Genomic DNA, 22,104 nt, shown 5'->3' on the forward strand with positions numbered 1-22,104 from the left:
CAGCAGGAAGCTCCCTGAGAAGCTGCTGTTAATCAGTCAGGCTCCTGGGGGTGTCAGAGAGGTACATAAGAGGCTCCTCCTCCTCTCTCTCCCTGCAGCTCCGGCTGCTTTCTGTTATTCCCTCTCACCTTTTCTCCTGCCTGCCTGTTATGTCTCTTGTGCCCTCCTTCCTCAGCACAGCACTCCACCATCTCTGTGCATCTAGAGCAGCAAGAATACATATGCACCAGCAGCAGACACAATTTTCTACACTCCGGGTCCTAGGGGTGCTAGAGAAGTACATACAGCCCACCTTATATTTCAGACCCTATACTAGTTAGTCAATTTCTGTTGTTGTTTTTGAGTGTTTCCTATGCAACAAAGGGGAGGGGATATTACCTTAAATAGGCAAATGTGGTTGTAAAACCACAAAAAAATTGGTAGGGGAACTTTTGCAGGTCTTATATCCATCCACTATTCTTAATTCATATTTTTTAAATGGACTAGATTTCAAAGTGACATTGTCTTTTAAGAAATGGTAATCATATTTACTAAATAAGTCCATGTTCATACCAGATTTAGTAACCTCTTCTCCCCCAATGATGATTATTTTCATTTACTGGATTAAGGTTCTCTATCCATTTGGTTGCTCTTATGCTTTCCGTATATCCTCGGAGGATCACTCTGATAAATGTAGCTTTTCTCAACTATACCATGAGTGATCTATAAAGATAAGGCATTTTTGAAAAATGGGAACCACCTGTAGGACTGCTTGGAGTCTCTGAAAAGCTCACTTATTTATAGTGTATGCTTACATTTTTACAAATTGAATAGAATAAATATTTACTGCAAGAATGGAAGTTTTAAATACATGAACTGTTAGGCATCAAATGATAAAACACTTTGAGTACATGAAGCGTAAATATTGCTTTTAAAAGGCAGTTGAAAATTTTCCGCTTCAGGAAATTTAAACATCTCATGGGAAGTATGAAAGTCTTCCTTTCACTTCAAAATATTAAGGTGTTTACTTTCCCACTAAAATGTGTGCAGCTGGTTTGAACTTTCTCACTTGGCAGAGGATTAAACGATTACTGTTGTGGAGACAGTGGTCTAAAAATTTTGAATTCCCTAGTAAACAAATTTGTTTTATTAAGCAATGCCAGTAATCTGGAACAAGTTTCTATATTTCCTCTAGTGCCTGTAATTCAGGGGTTCTCAAACTTTTGTACTGGTGACCCCTTTCACACAGCAAGCCTCCGAGTGCGATCCCCCGCCCCTATAAATTAAAAACATGTATTTATATATTTAACACCATTATAAATGATGGAGGCAAAGTGAGGTTTGGGGGGTGGAGGCTGACAGCTTGTGTCCCCCGCCCCCCATGCAATAACCTCACAACCCCCTCAGAGGTCATAACCCCCAGTTTGAGAACCCCTGCTAAATGATAGTCTTAAACATCTAGTACTAAATTATTGCATAGCATGGCACTTCACTAATTCTATTCTGCCAACTATGTTCACACAAAAAAACATTTCTTGATAACATAACCTCTTAACATACAATGTTGGTGATGTCTGTCTGTACTATCATAGTGTGGACACTGCATCCAGATTCAGGAACCCAAGATTTCTGTTGGCTGGTATGGATTCCCCTTGGTCGCTTTGGGCAAGCCATTTAACTCTGCCTCAATGTCCCCATCTTTAAAAGAGGGGTAATATCTACAATACCTGAGGGGCTGATGAGGACATCTTATGTAACTTTAAAACATTAAAAATGTGAAATAAAATAAATGTAATTACTTCTACCCCTAGAAACTGTTGGGTGGGTTTTAGGGAGCTGCTGAATACCCACAGGTTCCATTGACTTCAGGGGCAGCTGCAAGTGCTCAACACCTCTGGAAAATTAAGCTGTAATTGGCTAAAGTCCAATTCTGCATACCAGAGTCCAATAGTGCACAGCTGGTATAATCACTAAATCCCATAAAAGAAAAGTCCATATGTGCATCGCATTAAATGGGTAGGTGAGATGAACCTTTGGAGTTAGAAGGGGACAAAACTAAGGGACCATATGTTGCAGCCTGAATGTGGGGGAGAGATTTTTTGTTCATTGGGAAGAAGTGATGCTCATGTCAAAGACTGAACAGGCCAAAGACTTTTCTGTGGTGTAAATCAAAAGAAATACAGACTGGAGAGAGAATGGTAGAAACCATTATTTGAAAGGAAGGGTTTTCTATGGGATGTTATCCTAAGGAAACCCATGACATTTAGCTATTATAATAAAAAGGGATTTTATCAGTGCTGTTGTTTGTAACACACTTCCTTTTTGGGGGGTATTAATTAGAATACTTCAAAATGTGCTTCAAAATCTATCAACTGTTACTAAGAAAGTTTGAGGTCCCTGTTCTATGGAATAAAGACAATCTTTTATATAATCTTCAGTCCCTTTCTGTTTCCTTTTCAATTACTTTAAATAAACATCTAGCCAAAAATGATAAGCGTGCCACTGTCAAAGGGGAAGGGTTTCAATCAGATTCCAAGATCTTTAAACCACTGAACTGAAGGGTAGAAATATACCCCACCACTGTGGGAACATTTACAATCCTCTCCAAATTTATTCTACTTCCTACCAAAATTATTTCAGCCTTCTTTGGACTCATATGAACCCAGCATTATGGGAGAACTGCTATCTCTGTTAGCTAATGAGAGAACAAAGAGAGAGAGCAGAATCTAGGTTATGTGGAAATGAGAAGTAAAGTTGAATATCGTTAGTATCTTGAGGTGTTGCCTAGCTCTCACAATCTCCCTAGACAGTTTGCATGTGCACTTAATAGGAGGGTTCTGAAGCCTGAACCCTATTAGAATCATAGAATCTCAGGGTTGGAAGGGACCTCAGGAGGTCATCTTGTCCAACCCCCTGCTCAAAGCAGGACCAATCCCCAACTAAATCATCCCAGCCAGGGCTTTGTCAAGCCTGATCTTAAAAACCTCTAAAGAAGGAGATTCCACCACCTCCCTAAGTAACCCATTCCAGTGCTTCACCACCTTCCTAGTGAAAAAGCTTTTCCTAATATCCAACCTAAACCTCCCCCATTGCAACTTGAGACCATTACTCCTTGTTCTGTCATATGGTACCACTCAGAACAGTCTAGATCCATCCTCTTTGGAACCCCTTTTCAGGTAGTTGAAAGCAGCTATCAAATCCCCCCTCATTCTTCTCTTCTGCCGACTAAACAATCCCAGTTCCCTCAGCCTCTCCTCATAAGTTATGTGCTCCAGCCCCCTAATCATTTTTGTTGCCCTCTGCTGGACTCTTTCCAATTTTTCCACATCCTTCTTGTAGTGTAGGGCCCAAAACTGGTCACAGTACTCCAGATGAAGCCACACCAATGCCGAATAGAGAGGAACAATCATGTCCCTCGATCTGCTGGCAATGCTCCTACTTATACAGCCCAAAATACTGTTAGCCTTTTTGGCAACAAGGGCACACTATTGACTCATATTCTCGTCCACTGTAACCCCTATGTCCTTTTCCACAGAAATTCTACCTAGCCACTCTGTCCCTAGTCTGTAGCTGTCAAGGTTCCTCCCCCACTCTGAACTCTAGGGTACAGATGTGGGGACCTGCATGAAAACCTCCTAAGCTTACTTTCACCAGCTTAGGTTAAAACTTCCCCAAGGTACAAAGTAATTTTATCCTTTGTCCCTGGATCTCCACTGCCACCACCAAACTCTAACTGGGTTTACTGGGAAACATAGTTTGGACACGTCTTTCCCCCCAAAATCCTCCCAACCCTTGCACCCCACTTCCTGGGGAAGGTTTGGTAAAAATCCTCACCAATTTGCATAGGTGGCCACAGCCCCAAACCCTTGGATCTGAGAACAATGAAAAAGCATTCAGTTTTCTTACAAGAAGACTTTTAATAGAAGTAAAGAAATCACCTCTGTAAAATCAGGAGGGTAGATACCTTACAGGGTAATTAGATTCAAAACATAGAGAATCCCTCTAGGCAAAACCTTAAGTTACAAAAAGGACACACAGACAGGAATAGTCATTCTATTCAGCACAGTTCTTTTCTCAGCCATTTAAAGAAATCATAATCTAACACATACCTAGCTATATTACTTACTAAAGTTCTAAGACTCCATTCCTGGTCTATCTCTGGCAAAAGCAGCATACCGACAGACACAGACCCTTCGTTTCTCTCCCTCCTCCCAGCTTTTGAAAGTATCTTGTCTCCTCATTGGTCATTTTGGTCAAGTGCCAGCGAGGTTACCTTTAGCTTCTTAACCCTTTACAGGTGAGAGGATTTTTCCTCTGGCCAGGAGGGGTTTTAAAGGTGTTTACCCTTCCCTTTATATTTATGACAGTAGCAGTGCATGGAATTCTTCCGTCCTAAGTGCAGGACTCTGCACTTGTCCTTGTTGAACCTCATCAGATATCTTTTGGCCCAATCCTCTAATTTGTCTAGGTACCTCTGTATCTTATCTCTACCCTCCAGCATATCTACTCCTCCCAGTTTAGTGTCATCTGCAAACTTGCTGAGGGTGCAATCCATGCCATCTTCCATATCATTAATGAAGATATTGAACAAAACCGGCCCCAGGACCGAAAACTGAGGAAGCTCCTGAGATGAAAATTTGCCCAGGTCCTCCAAGGTCCTCCCAAAAAATGAAGAATGCAGCTACTCTAGAGAATCACAGAGTTTGTTTACTGATAAAGAGCCTCAAAAGTAGAAGTTGTCACTGTTATTGACGTTGATTTACTCTATTCTTCTCAATAAATAAATAAAAGGGAAGATTAAAGACAGAACAAAAATTGAGAATGCTAATGAGAAGATTTGACCTGTTAAGCATGAGCTTATCTGCCTCAAATGTGCTCAGAAGAAAATGCTTAGTTTAAAACTGGAAGATTTGTAAACCAGTTCTTCTCTGTAAAGAAGATATAATTATCTCTTGCTAGACAACTTAGTGTCTCAAAGACATTAACAATTCTGATCAATAATAGACATGCTCTCTCCATTGACTTTGGCTGGGCATTAGTTCATTTTGCAGGTGATAGGTGTGAACTTTTTTGAGATAATCTTTATACATCATAGAGGTGCTATATAAGGCACAAGGAAATTTCTCTTGCTTTTCAATGTGATTATTAAGTGCAGAATTTAGGATTTTCAACTCACTCCCACAAGAAATAAGAATGGCCATGCAACTAATCACTTTGAAAATTAAATGAGAAACTAATTTTTTCATCTTAGTTTGCCTTCATTTTCTATAGACAGAAAGCATAGACAACCATGTAAATTATCAACTAATTGAGCTATTTTTCCTGTCTGTTGAAAGAAAGTGTTATCAGAACCATAGCCTGAAAAACTGAAACTGGAAATAAAGCACAGATTTTTTTAAGGGAGGATAATTAGCCAGTGGAACAGCTTGTAGAGGATTCCCCATCACTTGACGGCTTTAAATAGAGAAGATAATTTTAAATCAAGCACATCTTCCCCAAAGAGATCTAGTTCAGCCACAAGTTACAGGGTTCAATGCTGACATTACTTGATCCAGTTCAGTAGCCTCTATTATAGAAGTGGTCAGACAAGGAACTAAATCTGCAAAGAGAATTAGGTGTTGCAATGCCTAACTTTTAGAGGTCATGCCACCCAGTGCAATCTACAGCCCCAAGATACATGCTTACACTCCCTATACAATGTATGTGGAGAGAAGGGCATCTAAGGATGGGATCCACAAAAGCCAGCAAGCTGAGTGGGGAGCTGTCTAAGGACTTGTATATACAAACACTTTGTTTGAGGCAAACCAGGGTGTAAATCCACTCCATGTTACCCTGTCCCATACATTTATACACATTCCACAATGGAATGACTTCAACAGGAGAGTTTGAGAAAGCCCTGTGTCTGAATACCTCATAGCCCAGTGGTTAGGGCACTCTCCTGATAGGTAGGAACTATGAGTTTAAATCCCACACCATATGAATTCTGCTGTTGTAAGCTAACAGGTCTTTGATCTAGCCCATTTTGAAATAGAGGTAGATTAAACCACACTAAGGAATTTTTAGTGTGCAGCAGCATGGTCCACACAGACAGCTACTGTGCAGGGCAGTAAATTTACATTCTAGCTTGCCATGAACTAAGTGTTTGTATAAACAAGCCCTAAACTAGCCATTAGGAAATGCCCGGAAGGGAGGTGTGGCCTACAGCTTGCTCCTCAAAGGAAGTTAGGCACTTATCTCTGCTTGGTATTCTCAGTTGTGAACCCTCTTCTGGAGTTAGGTGCCTAGGCAAGAAACAGAAGAGGAAGTGGGTGGCAGTACCACCCACCCATCTAATTTCTAGCCCCGAATGAGTGGTCTAATTTAATTATTTGTATACATTTATACACATTCTACAATGGAATGACTTCAACAGGAGAGCTTATGAAAGATGTGCTTCTGAATAGCCCAGTGGTTAGGGCACTCACCTGAAAGGTAGGAGACATGAGTTCAAATCCCCTCTCCATATGAGGCGGAGGGGAGAATTGAACCCAGGTATTCCACATCCTGGTGAGCATTCTAACCAGTGCCCTAAAATGATAAGGTGTTATGGGGAATAATCACCCCTTCCTCTGGCCATTTTGTGTGGGTTTGAGCATGCTCTGAGCACACATTCTGGATCACACCCCGCAGGCAAGATAGGAGAGGGAATGTCTGGATTGAGAATCCTCCTGGGGCTTAAGTATGAGGCAGGCAGCCAACACTGAGATGGCAGTGTACAGGGTTACTGATAGAAACTTAAGCACCCACAGACTTAGGCAGCAACTCCGTAGTGATTTTGAGGATCTCAATGGCACCTAAATATTGGACTCAGATGCCCAAGTTATTTTATAAATCTAGCTGTAGTTCATTATACTTTTTTTGTCTGGTCTTAAAATATATGAATCTATTATTTTCTGTTTTTGAATACTTAGGGGGCACACTGATACCAAGGTAACATGGTGGTAACATAAATACTAAGATATAGGATCATAGAAATGTAAGGCAGAAAGGGACCTCAAGAAGCAAAAAAGTGCAGCTCCTTGCGCTGTGGCAGAACCAAGTAAACCTAGAACATCTATGATAGGTGTTTATTCAACCTGTTCTTAAAAACCTACAGTGATGGGGATTCCATGGCTTCCCTTGGAAACCTGTTCCAGAGTTTAACCACCTTTATAGTTAGATATTACGAAAAATGTTCTAACTTAAATATACCTTGCTTCAGATTGAGTCCTATTATTTCTTGTCCTACTTTCGGTGGACATAGAGAACAATTGATCACCATCCTCTTTATTACAGCCCTTAACATTCTTGAAGACTGCCATCAGGTCTTCTTTGCTCAAGACTAAGCATGCCCAGTTTTTTTAATCTTTCCTCGTAGATCAGATTTTCTAAATCTTTACAATTTTCTAAAACACTCCAATTTGTCCACATATTTCCTAAACTGTGGCACCCAGAGTTGAACAAAGTACTCCCGCTGAGGCCTCATCAATGTCAGGTAGAGCAAGACAATTACCTGCTGTATCTTACATACAACACGCCAGAATATTAGCCATTTTTGCAATTGCATCACACGGTTGACTCAGATTCAATTTGTGATCTACCATAACCCCCAGATCCTTTTCAGCAGTACTCCCACCTAGCCAGTTATTTCCATTTTGTAGTTGTGCATTTGATTTTTCCTTCTATGTGAAATACTTTGCACTTTTCTTTATTGAGTTTCATCTTGTTGAATTCAGACCAGTTCTCCAATTCAAGGTTATTTTGAATTCTAATCATGTCCTTCAAAGTCCTTGCAACCCCTCCAAGATTGGTGTCATCTGCAAATTTTAATAAGCATAATCTTTATTCCAATATCCAAGTAATTCATAAAAATATGGAATAGTACCAGACCCATGACTGGCCATTCTGGGACCCCACTAGTGGATACACCCTCTCAGTTTGACAGTGAACTATTGATAACTACTCTTTCAGTATGGTCTTTCAGCCAGTTGTGCACCCACTTATAGTAACTTCATTTAGACTGCATTTCTCTAGTTTGCTTATGAGACTGTCGTGTGTCAAAAGTCTTAGTAAAATCAAGCTATATCATGTCTACTTCTTCCCCGCATCCACTAAGCCAGTGACCCTGTCAAAGAAGGAAATTTAATTTGATTTGCCATGATTTAGTCTTGACATATCCATGCCAGCTATTCCTTATAACCCTATTATCCTCTAGGTTAGCAGTTCCCAAATATTTCCCATACATGACCCCAGTTTTAGATATATTGCTTCCTGTGACCCCAGACAACCTTTGAAAAATGGATCGTCTATGCAGCGTGATCTCACATGCACCATATGTGCAGGGTCATGCTGCATGGAGGATGCTATTTTGCTTTACAAAATGGCATCCTCCACACAGCATAACCTTGCACACATGCAGTGAATGTGAAGTCATGCTGTCTGGAGGATGTCATTTTGTAAAATAGCATCCTTCGCACACATGGGATTTCTGCAACCCCATCTGCTAATGGAGAGACTGCCCTTGGGGTTGTGACCTACAGTTTGGGAGCCACTGCTCTAGGTGCTTAAAAATTAATTGGTTGTTAATTTGTTCCAGTATCTTTCCAAGTATCAAAGTTAGGCTGACTGGTCTATAATTCCCTGGGTCCTCTTTGTTCCCCTTTTTAAAGATAGGCCCTTCTCCAGTCCTCTGGGATGTAACCCATCCTCCATGAGTTCTTGACGATAACTGTTAATAGTTCTGAGATTGCTTCAACTAGTTCCCTAAGTATTCTAGGATGAATTTCATCAGACCTTGCTGATTTGAATACATTTAACTTGTGTAAATATCCTTTAACTTGTTCTCCTCCATTTCAGCTTGAATTCCTTGCCGCTTGTTGTTAATAATAACTGTGTTGAGTATCTGGTCACCATTAACCTTTTTAGAGAAGTTCGAAGCAAAATAAGTATTAAACATCTCAGCCTTTGTGATGTCATCAGTTATTAGCTCTGCTTCCATGCTTAGTAAAGGATCTATGCTTTCCTTCATCTTTTTTTGCTCCTAATTTATTTGAAGAACCTCTTCTCATTGCATTTTATGTCCCATTCTAAGTTTAACTCATTTTGTTAGCCTTTCTGATTTTTTTTCTACATGCTTATGCTATTTTTTGGTGCTCCTTCATAACAAATAGTTCATGTTTCCACTTTTTTTAGAATTCCTTTTTGATTTTCAGGTAATTAAAAGCACTCCTGATGGAGCCATATGGGCCTCTTACTAGTCTTCCAATCTTTCCTTCACTTCAGGATAGTTTACAGTTTTGCCTTTAATATTGTCTCTTTGGAAACTGCCAGCTCTCCTGAAATTTTTTCCCTTAGATTTTCTTCCCATGGGACCTTACCTACCAGTTCTCTGGGTCTGTTAAAGTCTGCTTTTTCGAAGTCCATTATCCTTATTTTGCTGCTCTCTCTCTCCTTTCCTTTAAATGACAAAGTCTATCATTTCATGATCACTTTCACCCAACTTGCCTTCCACCTTCATATTTGCCACCAGTTTCTCCCTATTAGACACAATCAAGTCTAAAATAGCTGTCCCCCTTGATACTTCCTTCTCTTTCTGAAACAAAAAAATTGTACCCAGTACATTCCAAGAACTTTCTCGAAATTTTGTTGTTTGCTGTATTGCTTTTCTAATATGTATCTGGGTAGTTAAAGTTCCCCATTACTACCAAGTCTTGTGTTTTGGATTTTTCTGTTATTTGTTTTAGAAATGCCTCGTCCACCTCTTCTTCCTGATTTAGTGGTCTATAGTAGATACCTACCATGACATTAACCCCATTTTTACCCCTTTTATCTTTATCCAGGGACTCACATCTTCTTCTGGAACTCAGAACAAGTGTATATATTCTTGATGTATAATGCAACACCTCCTCCCTATTTACCCTGCCTGTCCCTCCTGAACAAGCTATATCCTCTGTACCAATATTCCAGTCATGCAACTTATCTCATGAATTCATAATTTAGCTTATGTACTAATACTTCCATTTGTTCCTGTTTATTCCCCATACTCCTTGCAGTTCCATATAGACATTGAGCAGATTCTTCCACTGATTTTCTTGTTGTTGCTTCTATGTCCCTATTGTAAATTTCCATGTCTTCCCCTCACCCCACCTAGCCCTCTGTTATTTGATGCTTACCTGTAGTCTTTTGTCACCTGTCCCCCTTTGAACCTAGTTTAAAGCCTTCATCACTAGGTTGGCAAGTCAGTGCCCAAAGATGCTCTTCCCCTTCTTAGTCAGGCAGGCCTTATCTCTTCCCAACAGTTCTTCTTCCTGGAACAGGATCTCATGGTCGAGGAAGCCAAAGCCCTCCTCTTGACACTATCAGCACAGCCATGCATTCATCTCCAGGAGTTGGATGTCCCTGCCTGGGCCCTTATCCTCAATGGGAGAATAGATGAGAGGACAATTTACATAAGAATGGCCATATTGGGTCAGACCAAAGGTCCATCAAGCCCAGTGTCCTGTCCTCTGACAGTGGCCAATGGCAGGTGCTCCAAAGGGAATGAACAGACAAGTTATCATCAAGTGATCCATGCCCTGTCACTCAATCCCAGCTTCTGGCAAACAGAGGCTAGGGACATCATTCCTGCGCATCCTGGCTAATAGCCATTGATGGATCTATCTTCCAAGAATCTATCTAGCTCCCTTTTGAACCCTGTTGTAGTATTGGCCTTCACAACACCCTCTGGCAAAGAGTTCCAGAGGTTGACAATGCACTGCGTGAAAAAATACTTTCTTGTATTTGTTTTAAACCTGCTACCTTTTAATTTCATTTGGGGGCCCCTTGTTCTTGTATTATGAGAAGGAGTAAATAACACTTCCTTATTTACTTTCTCTATTCCACTCATAATTTGTGCCCTTGACACTTGCTCCCAAACCTTTGTAGTCACTGCTGATTTGCTCAGGGCCATACCTGGCGATATCATTAGTGCCCATGTGGATGAGCAGCATGGAATAGTGGTCAGAGGGACAAATGAGCCTCTGCAGACTATCTATAATGTCTTGGCTCCAGGCAGACAGCACACACTGGTCCAACTAATTTGGAAAAGTTGTCTAGTGTGAGGGTTTTTGTTATTTCCAGCTTCTTCCTTTTTAAAAAACAAAAACCTTTTTAGGAGCTGAACTTGTAATTCTAATTTATTTTCCATTTACAGAAAGAATCTATTGAAAGGAGGATGTGGGGAGAGAGTGAAAAGATGTTGTAGCATATATACTAAAGGATAAAAAAAAGAGTCTTTACTAGGAACTTGAGGGTATATTTGGCTGTTCCAGGAGTGGGAATAGGCAAGTCACAAGTGGGAAGAAATAAAGCATGTGGTTAGGTAGGAGGAGTTAGTAGATTAGCGCATGATGGGGAGTGTAGAAAGAAATAAGTGAGGTAGGCAAGACAGCATTATGCAGGGCCTTGAAAAAAGAATGATGAGTTAAACCTTGAGGTGGAATGAGACTAAAAGCAAATGTGGGGACTGAAATGAGGTGGGCATAATATGACTGAAGCAGCAGCAAGAAACATACCTTTAGTTGCAGCATATTGAATAGATTGGAGAGTGGAGAGGCAGCAAACTGGACAGGAGGAGATTGCAGATAATGAGGCGATTGGCTTCAGTTTTGGCAGTAGGTATACAGAAGTGAATTTTGAAGACCTTGTCAAAGCAGCCTCACAATTTGGCAAGAGTCTGGTCTAAGAAGAGGAAGGAGTCCAAGAGTCTGAGGTTGCAGGGTTGCATGACTAAGAGGATAGCAGAGAGGAGTAGTGTGCATTTGTTAGTGGAGAGGGAGCTGAAGATGAGCAGAAATGGTTCAGGAAAAAGTTCAGTTTTGGACATGTTTGATTTGAAGAAACTATGGGACATCCATGATGAGACATCAAAAGACATGCAATGATATAAGCCTGGATAAAGAGAAAGAGCTTTGAGTGTTGTCTATAAAAAGTGACATCAATATGCAGTAGTAAACCCTAGCTTAGTAGTAAAGGCTTAGAGGATCAGGCTATTGATCTTTGGCTTTTCTTAGGCTTGTGTAAATGATGTATTTAAGAGGAGCCTACTTATATTTAAGGAAAATCATCTGAGAGTACTGAATGATATTTTAAATTTGAAGAGAACATACTGTTGAATTTTGTATGGTGTTTGCATACACCCTGTATTTATTTGTTTGTTTTTGTTTCCAGGAGATGCCCTTGTTGCTGTAAATGATGTTGATGTGAACACTGAGAATATAGAAAGGGTTTTGTCTTGCATTCCAGGCCCTATGCAGGTATAGTACTTTTGCAAGAAATGTATACTGTGTTTTTGATATATTTACCACTGTCCATCAATATTAATTTTATTCTCCCTGATGATGACAGGGTCTTAACTCATCATTGGAACACATTAACTTTTAACCATTAATATCACAGAAATAAATATTACCTGTGTCATAAATATAAAGGGAAGGGTAAACCCCTTTGAAATCCCTCCTGGCCAGGGGAAAGCTCCTCTCACCTGTAAAGGGTTAAGAAGCTAAAGGTAACCTCGCTGGCACCTGACCAAAATGACCAATGAGGAGACAAGATACTTTCAAAAGCTGGGAGGAGGGAGAGAAACAAAGGGTCTGTGTCTGTCTGTATGCTGGTCTTTGCCAGGGTTAGACCAGGAATGGAGTCTTAGAACTTTTAGTAAGTAATCTAGCTAGGTATGTGTTAGATTATGATTTCTTTAAATGGCTGAGAAAAGAATTGTGCTGAATAGAATAACTATTTCTGTCTGTGTATCTTTTTTGTAACTTAAGGTTTTGCCTAGAGGGGTTCTCTATGTTTTTGAATCTAATTACCCTGTAAGATATCTACCATCCTGATTTTACAGGGGGGATTTCTTTATTTCTATTTACTTCTATTTTTTATTAAAAGTCTTCTTGTAAAAAAACTGAATGCTTTTTCATTGTTCTCAGATCCAAGGGTTTGGGTCTGTGGTCACCTATGCAAATTGGTGAGGCTTTTTATCCAACATTTCCCAGGAAAGGGGGGGTGCAAGTGTTGGGAGGATTGTTCATTGTTCTTAAGATCCAAGGGTCTGGGTCTGTAGTCACCTAGGCAAATTGGTGAGGCTTTTTACCAAACCTTGTCCAGGAAGTGGGGTGCAAGGTTTTGGGAAGTATTTTGGGGGGAAGGACGCGTCCAAACAGCTCTTCCCCAGTAACCAGTATTAGTTTGGTGGTGGTAGCGGCCAGTCCAAGGACAACGGGGGGGAATATTTTGTACCTTGGGGAAGTTTTTGACCTAAGCTGGTAAAGATAAGCTTAGGAGGTTTTTCATGCAGGTCCCCACATCTGTACCCTAGAGTTCAGAGTGGGGGAGGAACCTTGACAACCTGTATGCAAAGAAGTAAGTTATAGTTGCTGTGAAAACTGCAACTCTGAACTCTATGATCTGTGTAAATAGAGGATAATATATGAAATGTTGTGGTGTCTTGATCATACTGGTTAGTTGAGATGGGGAAGATTGGGTGTCTGGTCTGTAGATGTTAGGTATGAGGCAAAATATCACTGTCTTGCTAACGATAATGGACAAGTAAACTATTGATCAGAAGTGGTGGGTGAATAATGGGGAGTTTGTTTGTTTGTAATCCACATTGGGCATATATATGATGAAGAGTGATGAAGAGGATTTTTTAATTATAGGCTGTTTTGGCAAGATGCTCTTTATTGTGGTAATGGGAATCATGTAACTATCTAGATAGATGACTTAAAATAATTTTTGTCAATCTAAATGATGGCCACAAAGTCACATCTGGGGAAAAACAACTTGCCTGTTAACCATAAGAGCATTTAGATGTAACGCTGTTGAGATCTCTGTGAAATCAAATTGAGATCTTGGACTCCCAGAAGGCACAAATGACAAATCCAACAACTTTTTGTTTAAAATATATATTAAAGTTATTGCCCCTGATTAAGATGGAGGATGTCATCCTTCCCCCCCCATACTTGCTCTTCTAGCTGAACAAGAATCCTGGAGTCAAGATAACAAGTTTATAGATTCTGGTACTGGGAAAACAGCAAGTAGACTTTTCGACCTCTGACATACAGCCTCTATGCTGCCTACAACAGAGATCTATAGACATAACAGTTCAATTATATCTATCTCAATCTGGGTCTGTTTTCCTCTGGTAAGCAGAAAAAAGAGTTCATAACTAACAATCTGAAAGCATCTTCCTTTACTCAGTGAAGTTAAGGTTTGAGGAAAATAAAAATTACTGTATCTGTAAATAGTTAGACAAGATTGAGGCAGTGAGAGCTCTGGAAAACCTCTCAGACTTTGCTGATATTCCTTTCCTGTACCAATGTTATTTATTATATATATATCTGTTAAATTTCTGTAGTTTGCTTACATACTGTAATGTTACATATGTGGTCTATTATGGTTTATTTCTATTCCCTTATGGCACTCGGTTTTGCTGCTGGAAAATCTCTATACAAACATTTGATTCCATGTGCTCTGTATCTCTATTTTTAAATCAGTGGTTAAGTGAGTGGCTTCATATGGACTTGGGGCCAGTTTCTGGAGTGTGACAGACCAGCACAATCAGGAATGGTAAAAAGGTGGCTTAAAGTTCACATATGCATTTCCATGATCCCAATGCCATCCCCTTTGAATTGAATTAGAGTTTTCCGAGGATTACTTTAATTTATGTTTTCTGCAGATTCCCCCCGAAGGGAATGAAATTACAACTAAGGATCAGAATGATTTAGGGGCACCCCAGCCATGCCCCCTTTCCCCTACTATACCAGCAACAGGGAGAGAAGGTGGCATAAGAGCCCTTACATCAGCTCTATGTCAGCAGGGATTACCTTTTGTACTGGGTAATCTTCCTTGGGCTTCTTATGCCAGTTTTAGGCCTGACTGTGTAGGTGGTGTGGTACAAAGCACAGAGAATCTGGCCTTATGTTTGAGGCTAAGGATATGTCTACACTGCAAAACAAACAAACAAAAAAACATGGCAGTGAGTCTCAGAGCCTAGTGCTACAGACTTGGGCTTGTGGGGCTCACACTGCAACATTAAAAATAGCCGTGTAGACTTCTGGCTCAGGCTGGAGCTCAGGCTCGGAAGCCCACTAGGGTTGCCAGGCGTCCGTTTTTTGACTGGAGCGCCTGGTCGAAATGGGACCCTGGTGACTTCGCTCAGCACTGCTGACTGAGACGCTAAAAGTCTGGTTGGTGGCACAGCAGGGCTAAGGCAGACTCCTTACTTGCCCTGGCTCCACGCAGCTCCCAGAAGCAGCTGGCATATCTGGCTCCTAGACACAGGGGTGGCCACAGGGGCTCTGCACGCCCCCGACCCGAGCACCAGCTCCGCAGCTCCCATTATTTGGGAACTGCAGCCAATGGGAGCTGTGAGGGTGGCACCTATGGGTTTGGGCAGCATGCAGATCCCCCTGGCCGCCCCTCCACCTGGGAGCCGGACATGGCGGCCGCTTCTGGGAGCCGCCTGAGGTGTAAGTGTCCCCCAAAGCCCACATCCCTCACCCCATCCTACACCCCAACACCCTGCCCCATGTCGGAGCCCTCTCCCGCAAACTAACTCCCTCCCGGAGCCTGCACCCTGCACCTCTTCCACACCCCAAACCCCTCATCCGGCCCCACCTCAGAGCCCACACCCCCAGCCGGAGCCCGCACCCCCTCCCACACCCTAACCCCTACTGCAGCCCGGAGCCCCTTCCTGCACCTCAACCCCCTCATCCCCAGCCTCACCCCACAGCCCGCTCCCACAGCCGGAGCCCTCACCCCCTCCCGCACCCCAACCCCCTGCCCCAGCTCAGAGCACCCTTCCACACCCTGAACCCCTCATTTCTGGCCCACCCAGAGCCTGCACTCCCAGCCAAAGCTATCACCTCCTCCTGCACCCCAACCCCCTGCCCCATCCTGGCGAAAGTGAGTGAGGGTGGGGGAGAGTGAGTGACAGAAGGAGGGGGGAAGGAGTGCGAGGGAGGTGGGGCCTTGGAGAAGGGGCGGAATAAGGTGGGGCCTCAGGGAAGGGGATGGGGCAAGGGTGTTCAGTTTTGTGCGATTAGAAAGTTGGCCTACCCGCCTCCCTAGGCTTCAGAGCCCGAGCACCAGCCTGAGCTGGAACATCTACATGGCTGTTTTTAACACTGTAGCACAAGCCCAAGTCTGTAGACCCAGTCTCTGACACTCACTGCTGTGGGGTTTTTGTTTGTTTTTCACAAGGTAGACATACCTTCAGAGGCTTTTATCCACAGCTAACAAAATTTTGCTGTGGTCTCGCAGTGGTGAAGTGCTATTGTCACAGTGCAGTTTGCATTTCCCTTTTAATGTTGTGCACAGGATGCATTGATCTGTATTTATTTGTTTTTGTAAATCTTTCTAACAACAATATTGCAAGCCTTATTTTTTTCATTTTAAGGTTAATTTTTTAACATTAACATTAGTGTTTATGTTCAAATTGTAAACTATAACTCTTGTCTGACACACTATAGCTAGTTAGGGTTTACAGCAGTGAATAGCACCCCAGTTACATGTGCACACCGTAATTCTCTAATGTGTGATGAACCCATGCATGCTGTTTTGACAAAGATAGCTTTCCCCAAAACAACAAGAGTATGCATTACTTCTGAGACTGTTGAAATTGACCATGTTTCTAGGAGCCACTGAGCCGATACAAATGTATATACTATTAAAACAATTATTTTATCTTAGAAATTATTAATTTTCATGTTACCATGTTCCAGATAATTAAATATTTCAAGTTACTTTGTTAAATCTACCTCAAAAGGGACATTGTACATATTTATAATGTGAGATGAGAGATGGAAATTAAAAGCTAAACTTTTTTCTCATCACAGAATATGTCCCAGTGTGTGTACACTATTCTTAATGCTGATCAAATAGTTCAAGATTTAATCCAACTCCTACAGATAAACATTTCCTATAAAATAAACTTTTCTAGTGTATTGGGAACCTGACTGTTTTCTTCTAATGCTATATAAAAATAAGTAATAATAGTGAAGATATGTTTACCATTCAGAAGGTGAACAGCAACTAGAATTTTTGATTTCTAGGTCATTACACTCAGATGAACAACACTGCCATTTACAGCAAAGTTGGTGCTAGTGTTTGTGGGTTGTATATCTGCAGTTGCAGTAAGTCTAAGTGCTAGTGTGTCAGTTTAGGAAGGTTTCCAAGATATCTGACACCATGGAGCTTGACTAAACTAGTGAAGTTGTGGTCAAGTATTGGCAGAACTCCACTGTAGAAGAATCCTGTTGCATTCTGCCTTTGACCAAATAGGTAGTTGCTGTAGCTACTATTGTTTACTGAATGTGAAAAGCAGAAAATGTTGCTTAATTAACTGTATCCTTGTTCAATTAGAGCATATATATTGTTGCTCAAACATCCCATATATACTTTTTTATAGTAGTTAATGTTAATGCAGCCTTAACATTCCCATTTGTTGGTTAATCTGTCAAGCAGACAGTGATTGCTTGAAATGTATAACTGTTTCTCATGTTGGCTTTCCAAAACCTTTTATTAAAGTGCAATTATTCCCTAGTAACCGAACCAGCTTAAATCAAGCCAGAAGAGTGATTACCTAAATAGACCGTTGGAGAATTTTAACATATAGTTCTGGTTTTTTGCAATTGAAAACATTCTGTTCATGCCGCAGCAGAAACAGAAGTTTCGTTGCTTGCAAGCTTTAGTAAGAAAGAGTGCTTGTTCCCAAACTGAGTAGTTAGAGTATTATCATTCACTAAGCATTGCAAAAGACATTGGATATAAGAAGTTTGCAGCTGCGTTAAGACAAACTGTAATGTTCTAAGTCAGTTATTTCCATAATAAGTTGCCACTGCTCTTTTGTGAGTATACATAACTTATACATACAAAAAATATACATAACTTTTTGCTATCTGCCTTTTCAGAAAAAAATTCTATAACTTCTCTTAGCCCCAGTGAATGTGAATATAGTTTATCTTGCCTGCAAGCAATACTTCTAGGATTGTGCTTATCTTACACAAATATCAGTTTTTGGATAGATAACGCCCAGTTTAGCATATTTGTAAAATATACCCACCCAGCACCACAAAAGCCCACCCAGCACCACAAACAGTTGCTACATCAGACTGTATTTTTTCAAGGCAAGAACCACATCTACCTGTCTGCTTCCACAACACCTAGTACAATCATGCCCTGATTCTGAAGCGTTTGGGTACTATCACAATGCAAATAATAAAAAAGGTAGAGAGATGCAGAAGTAAATAAAAAACTAAACAAAAATATCCTCATTTTAACAAACCAGATTATCATTGAATATCTGAAGGTTTTATAGCAGTCTTTGAACATGATCTAGAGACTACAGAGTATCCCAGCCTCAGAAGGATTTGAGAGAATCCTGAATATTTACATTGTTAGTTCCATACAGGACCTACATTTTAACTTGCTGTAACCAAATCAGCTGCTACTTAATTTGACACAGATCACTGCTAGTGTTGACCCACTTCTGCTTAGCTTTGCTCATAAGAATATTGATGAGTCTGGACCCAAGGTTTCTTTTCTTTTACCACTGTTTAGAAAAGAAAACCAGACCCTATATTAGAACAGGCTTAAGTAAATACAGTGATTTACTTAATTGAGTTCAGCTTGGCTGACTATGTTTCTTCATGTCCCATGAAATTATTGCAAGACACATAGGCTCTACCATACCCTAGTCATAAGGGTAACAATAAGAAAAAAATCTCTTACTTTCTCCAGGATCTATTTTAACCAAATACTTTGAAAACATTCAGTTAAGTGAATGTAACTGACATTTCTGGAGTGTCTTTCAGCCAAAGATCCCAAAGCACTTGGCAAACTTTACAGAATATATATACAGACTTTGGGCTTCCTTCACCCTGATTTAAGTGGGAGAAGTGAGAAAAAGTATTGTTGTTTTTTAAATGGGTGACCATTAAAATGTCCGTTTTTTAAATGGATGATTCCCTGAGCACTGATGTTGTAGTCCCACATGTTCCAGCTCTGCTTTTGGACTACCTCTGTCCTTACAACCCAGAGTTAGGAGCAGCTAAACTTCTAGTCTGCTCCCCATTCCCAGATGACAGGATCAGAGGAAAGCTAATGATTGAAGGTAAAGGGGTAATTGTGGATGACAAAAGGTGGTTCAAGACATGGGAAGAAGGCCACTTCCAGCTTGTGTAGTGGAGGGCCAGTTTGAAGTTGTGCTTGTGGAGGTAGGGGTCCACCAGTCATTTCACCGGAGATTGTGTCATGGAGATTATGTCATGTATCACTGGCTGGAGTTTATGTCATGTATCACTGAAAGATAACCACTTCTAAGGTAAAGGTGGCAGCTTTCCTCCACTCAGGAGAGAGTGAAGAATATTTGAAATGACAGAGAAATCTTAAGTAGACAGAATGTCAGAATTTAGCCATGACCTGAGGCTTACAGCCATGTTCTCACAAAAGAATACAACACACCTGTTGTACACGAGCAGTGAATTTGTCCCTGTAACTGGTATATAGAATTGATGATGCAGAATTTTGGATGTATGGTACTACCTGCTGCTTAGAGTACTGTATATATGAATGATTTCAAAGTAAGTGATTATCACCATATGTAGATATTACATACAAATAAACTATGTGAAAAAAATATTATTTAGGTTGCAAAGTCAAGCGCTCAAAAGTTAGGAAAGGCCATAATGCAGGTTGCCTGTGCAACTTTAATGTGGTCCCCTTGTGCATTTTGATACAGGCTGTAATTGATCACATACCATTTTTCCACAGGACTCTTGCCTCATTCAGTGCACAGGATGAATGGTGCTCACTGAATGAGCTGGATGAATTCATATTTCTTAAGTCTTAGGAATCATGAGTTCAGTGCTGGAGTAGAGTGGTGCTGGAGTGATTATGAATCCTTCTCTCCCTGCCCCCTTTGCTCCCATTAACCTGCTGTGTCTGGCTTGTGCTCCTATCCCCATTTCTGTATCTCACCCCTCTGCATTTGAGTTAGAGGTCTTCATCCTCCTCCTGCATGCTGCCTGGACACCAGCAGCAGGAGCATTGAGAGCACAAAAAAAGATTTCAGAGTAGCAGCCATGTTAGTCTGTATCTGCAAAAAGAAAAGGAGTACTTGTGGCCCCTTAGAGACAAATAAATTTGTTAGTCTCTAAGGTGCCACAAGTACTCCTTTTCTTTTTTCCAAAAAAGATTGTCTCCCTCAGTTCCGCTGCCCAGCATCACAGCGGCCCCTGGCAACTGGGTGGAGCAATTATAGGGAAAGTTCTACTCAATGCCTGCATCCTTGGAGTGGTGCATGCTCAGTACGATGGACTCTTTGGAGAATGTTGCCAGCGTCTAATAAACTTCTACTTTGTGCATACTGTGATTTTCAGAGTCTCATAACTTGGCCAAATTTGGATGGCTTTTCATGAGAAAAGCAAAAGGCATAGTCCCTGCTCCAACAGCGTAGAAATTCTAGAGTTTCTCAATGAAATAGTTGTAAGAATTTTTAAAGTGGGCAAAACAACATATTTTTCCCTAACTGCATTCTTGGAAATCACTGAACCATTTTAGTTGAAACTTTCCAAAAATATTCAGTCAGAGGCAGACACCTGGCATGGAAAATTTCAGCCTGAACAGTTAAAGTTTGGCAAGTTATAAGCTACTGAAAACAGGGTTTTATAACAGGGAGGTGTCAGGCAACTTTAACTAGGTGACACTGCCATCTCTGCCCATAATAAAAGCCATCTTTTTGGATATTTGGCATTCTTGATATTCAGCTTATCCTTTTCTTAATATGATTTTTTTCATGACAGCTGTGTCTTCTTTAACCAGAAACTCTACTGGAGCTGGAAAAGGGAATGGCCAAGAGTGTCTTATAGGATTTTCCCCTTTCCCATATGGAAGGATGGGAAGATCATGCACGACCACCAACTTTGTGGCATCATTTTGTCCTGTCCCCAGACTCCATGTTGTTTTTGTATTACTTGTAGCATCCAGGAACCCCAGTCATGAATGAGGGCCCCATTGTGCTAGATGCTGAACAAAAAAATTGTCCATGCCCCAAAGAATGTACATTCTATGTATGATAAGAGATGAGAGGTAGACACAGACAAATGGGGGAGTCCAGAGAAACAATGAGAGCATGATAAACAGTGGTCACAGCACATCAGCTGCATCTCTGTTATCAAGTTTTTTGTAGACCTCACAGCAAAGGGGAGTTTTAAATGGGAGATTTGAAGGAGGACAATGAGGTGGTTTTGTGGATGTTTATGCGGAGCTCACATGTATATGGGGCAGCACTGGAGAAATCACAGTGTTATTTGAAAATATAACAAATGGTTGCTGGAGGGTGGCATCGCTGGCAGAGTGGAGGGGAGAGTCAACATCTCAGTGTTTGAGAGAGGATAGGTAGGGTGGGAGTATCCGTTGGCTAGGAAAATGGCAGAACTGAAAGAGGAGAGAACATATATGTAGTGAAGGTTGTTAGCATGGGCACAGGTTTTCCACAAGATACACTTAGCAGGAGTGAAAGAAGCAGGTGTTAGGGGTGAGCCAGAGCTGTGGGTGGCAGTGACAGAACAGAGGGCTAAAGAGACAAAGGTGAAGGATAGTTAAGTGTGGAGAGAATCAACAACCATATCAATGGGAGAAAGGGAAGAGACACAGAAAGCAGAAGAGAAGTCATCACCATTCCTGTACTAGAAGTAACTGAAGGGTCTGTGAGAGGGAGGGGGCAGATGGGTGATGGTCAGATGGTCAGAGAGGGGGAACTCAGTGATGGATCAGAGATGAAAGTAGTGCTTGATGAAGATTATTCAAGTGAATGTCCATTTGGTGAGTGGGTAAGTTGAACCAAGGCTGAAGGTCAAATGAGGAAGTCAGGGTGAGAAGATGGGTCACTAGAGGGTGGGTGGGTCATCAAAATGGAACTTTGAAGCCACTGAAGATATCAGTGGGATATTGAGAGGAAGAGGGAGAGCCACGAGTTGAAATCAGAGAGAAAGGAAGAGTGATGGGGAGGAACTGGATGGGTAGGAATTGACAGCAGCATGGAGGGGGAGAAGAAGAAGAGTTGGATGC

At 41.2% G+C, this 22,104-nt stretch overlaps 1 protein-coding gene across 2 annotated transcripts in view; it reads left to right on the top strand.

Moving 5' to 3' along the window:
- Positions 1–22,104, top strand: part of INTU (inturned planar cell polarity protein) — a 100,904-nt gene that overhangs the window by 16,663 nt on the left and 62,137 nt on the right. For both annotated transcript variants that reach the window (XM_077815202.1, XM_077815203.1), the window contains exon 3: positions 12,205–12,290. In XM_077815202.1, coding sequence (XP_077671328.1) covers positions 12,205–12,290 — 86 coding nt within the window. The remainder of the gene's footprint in view (positions 1–12,204; positions 12,291–22,104) is intronic.

Source organism: Eretmochelys imbricata, chromosome 4 (genome assembly GCF_965152235.1).
Source record: "Eretmochelys imbricata isolate rEreImb1 chromosome 4, rEreImb1.hap1, whole genome shotgun sequence".
NCBI classification, from domain to species: Eukaryota; Metazoa; Chordata; order Testudines; family Cheloniidae; genus Eretmochelys; species Eretmochelys imbricata.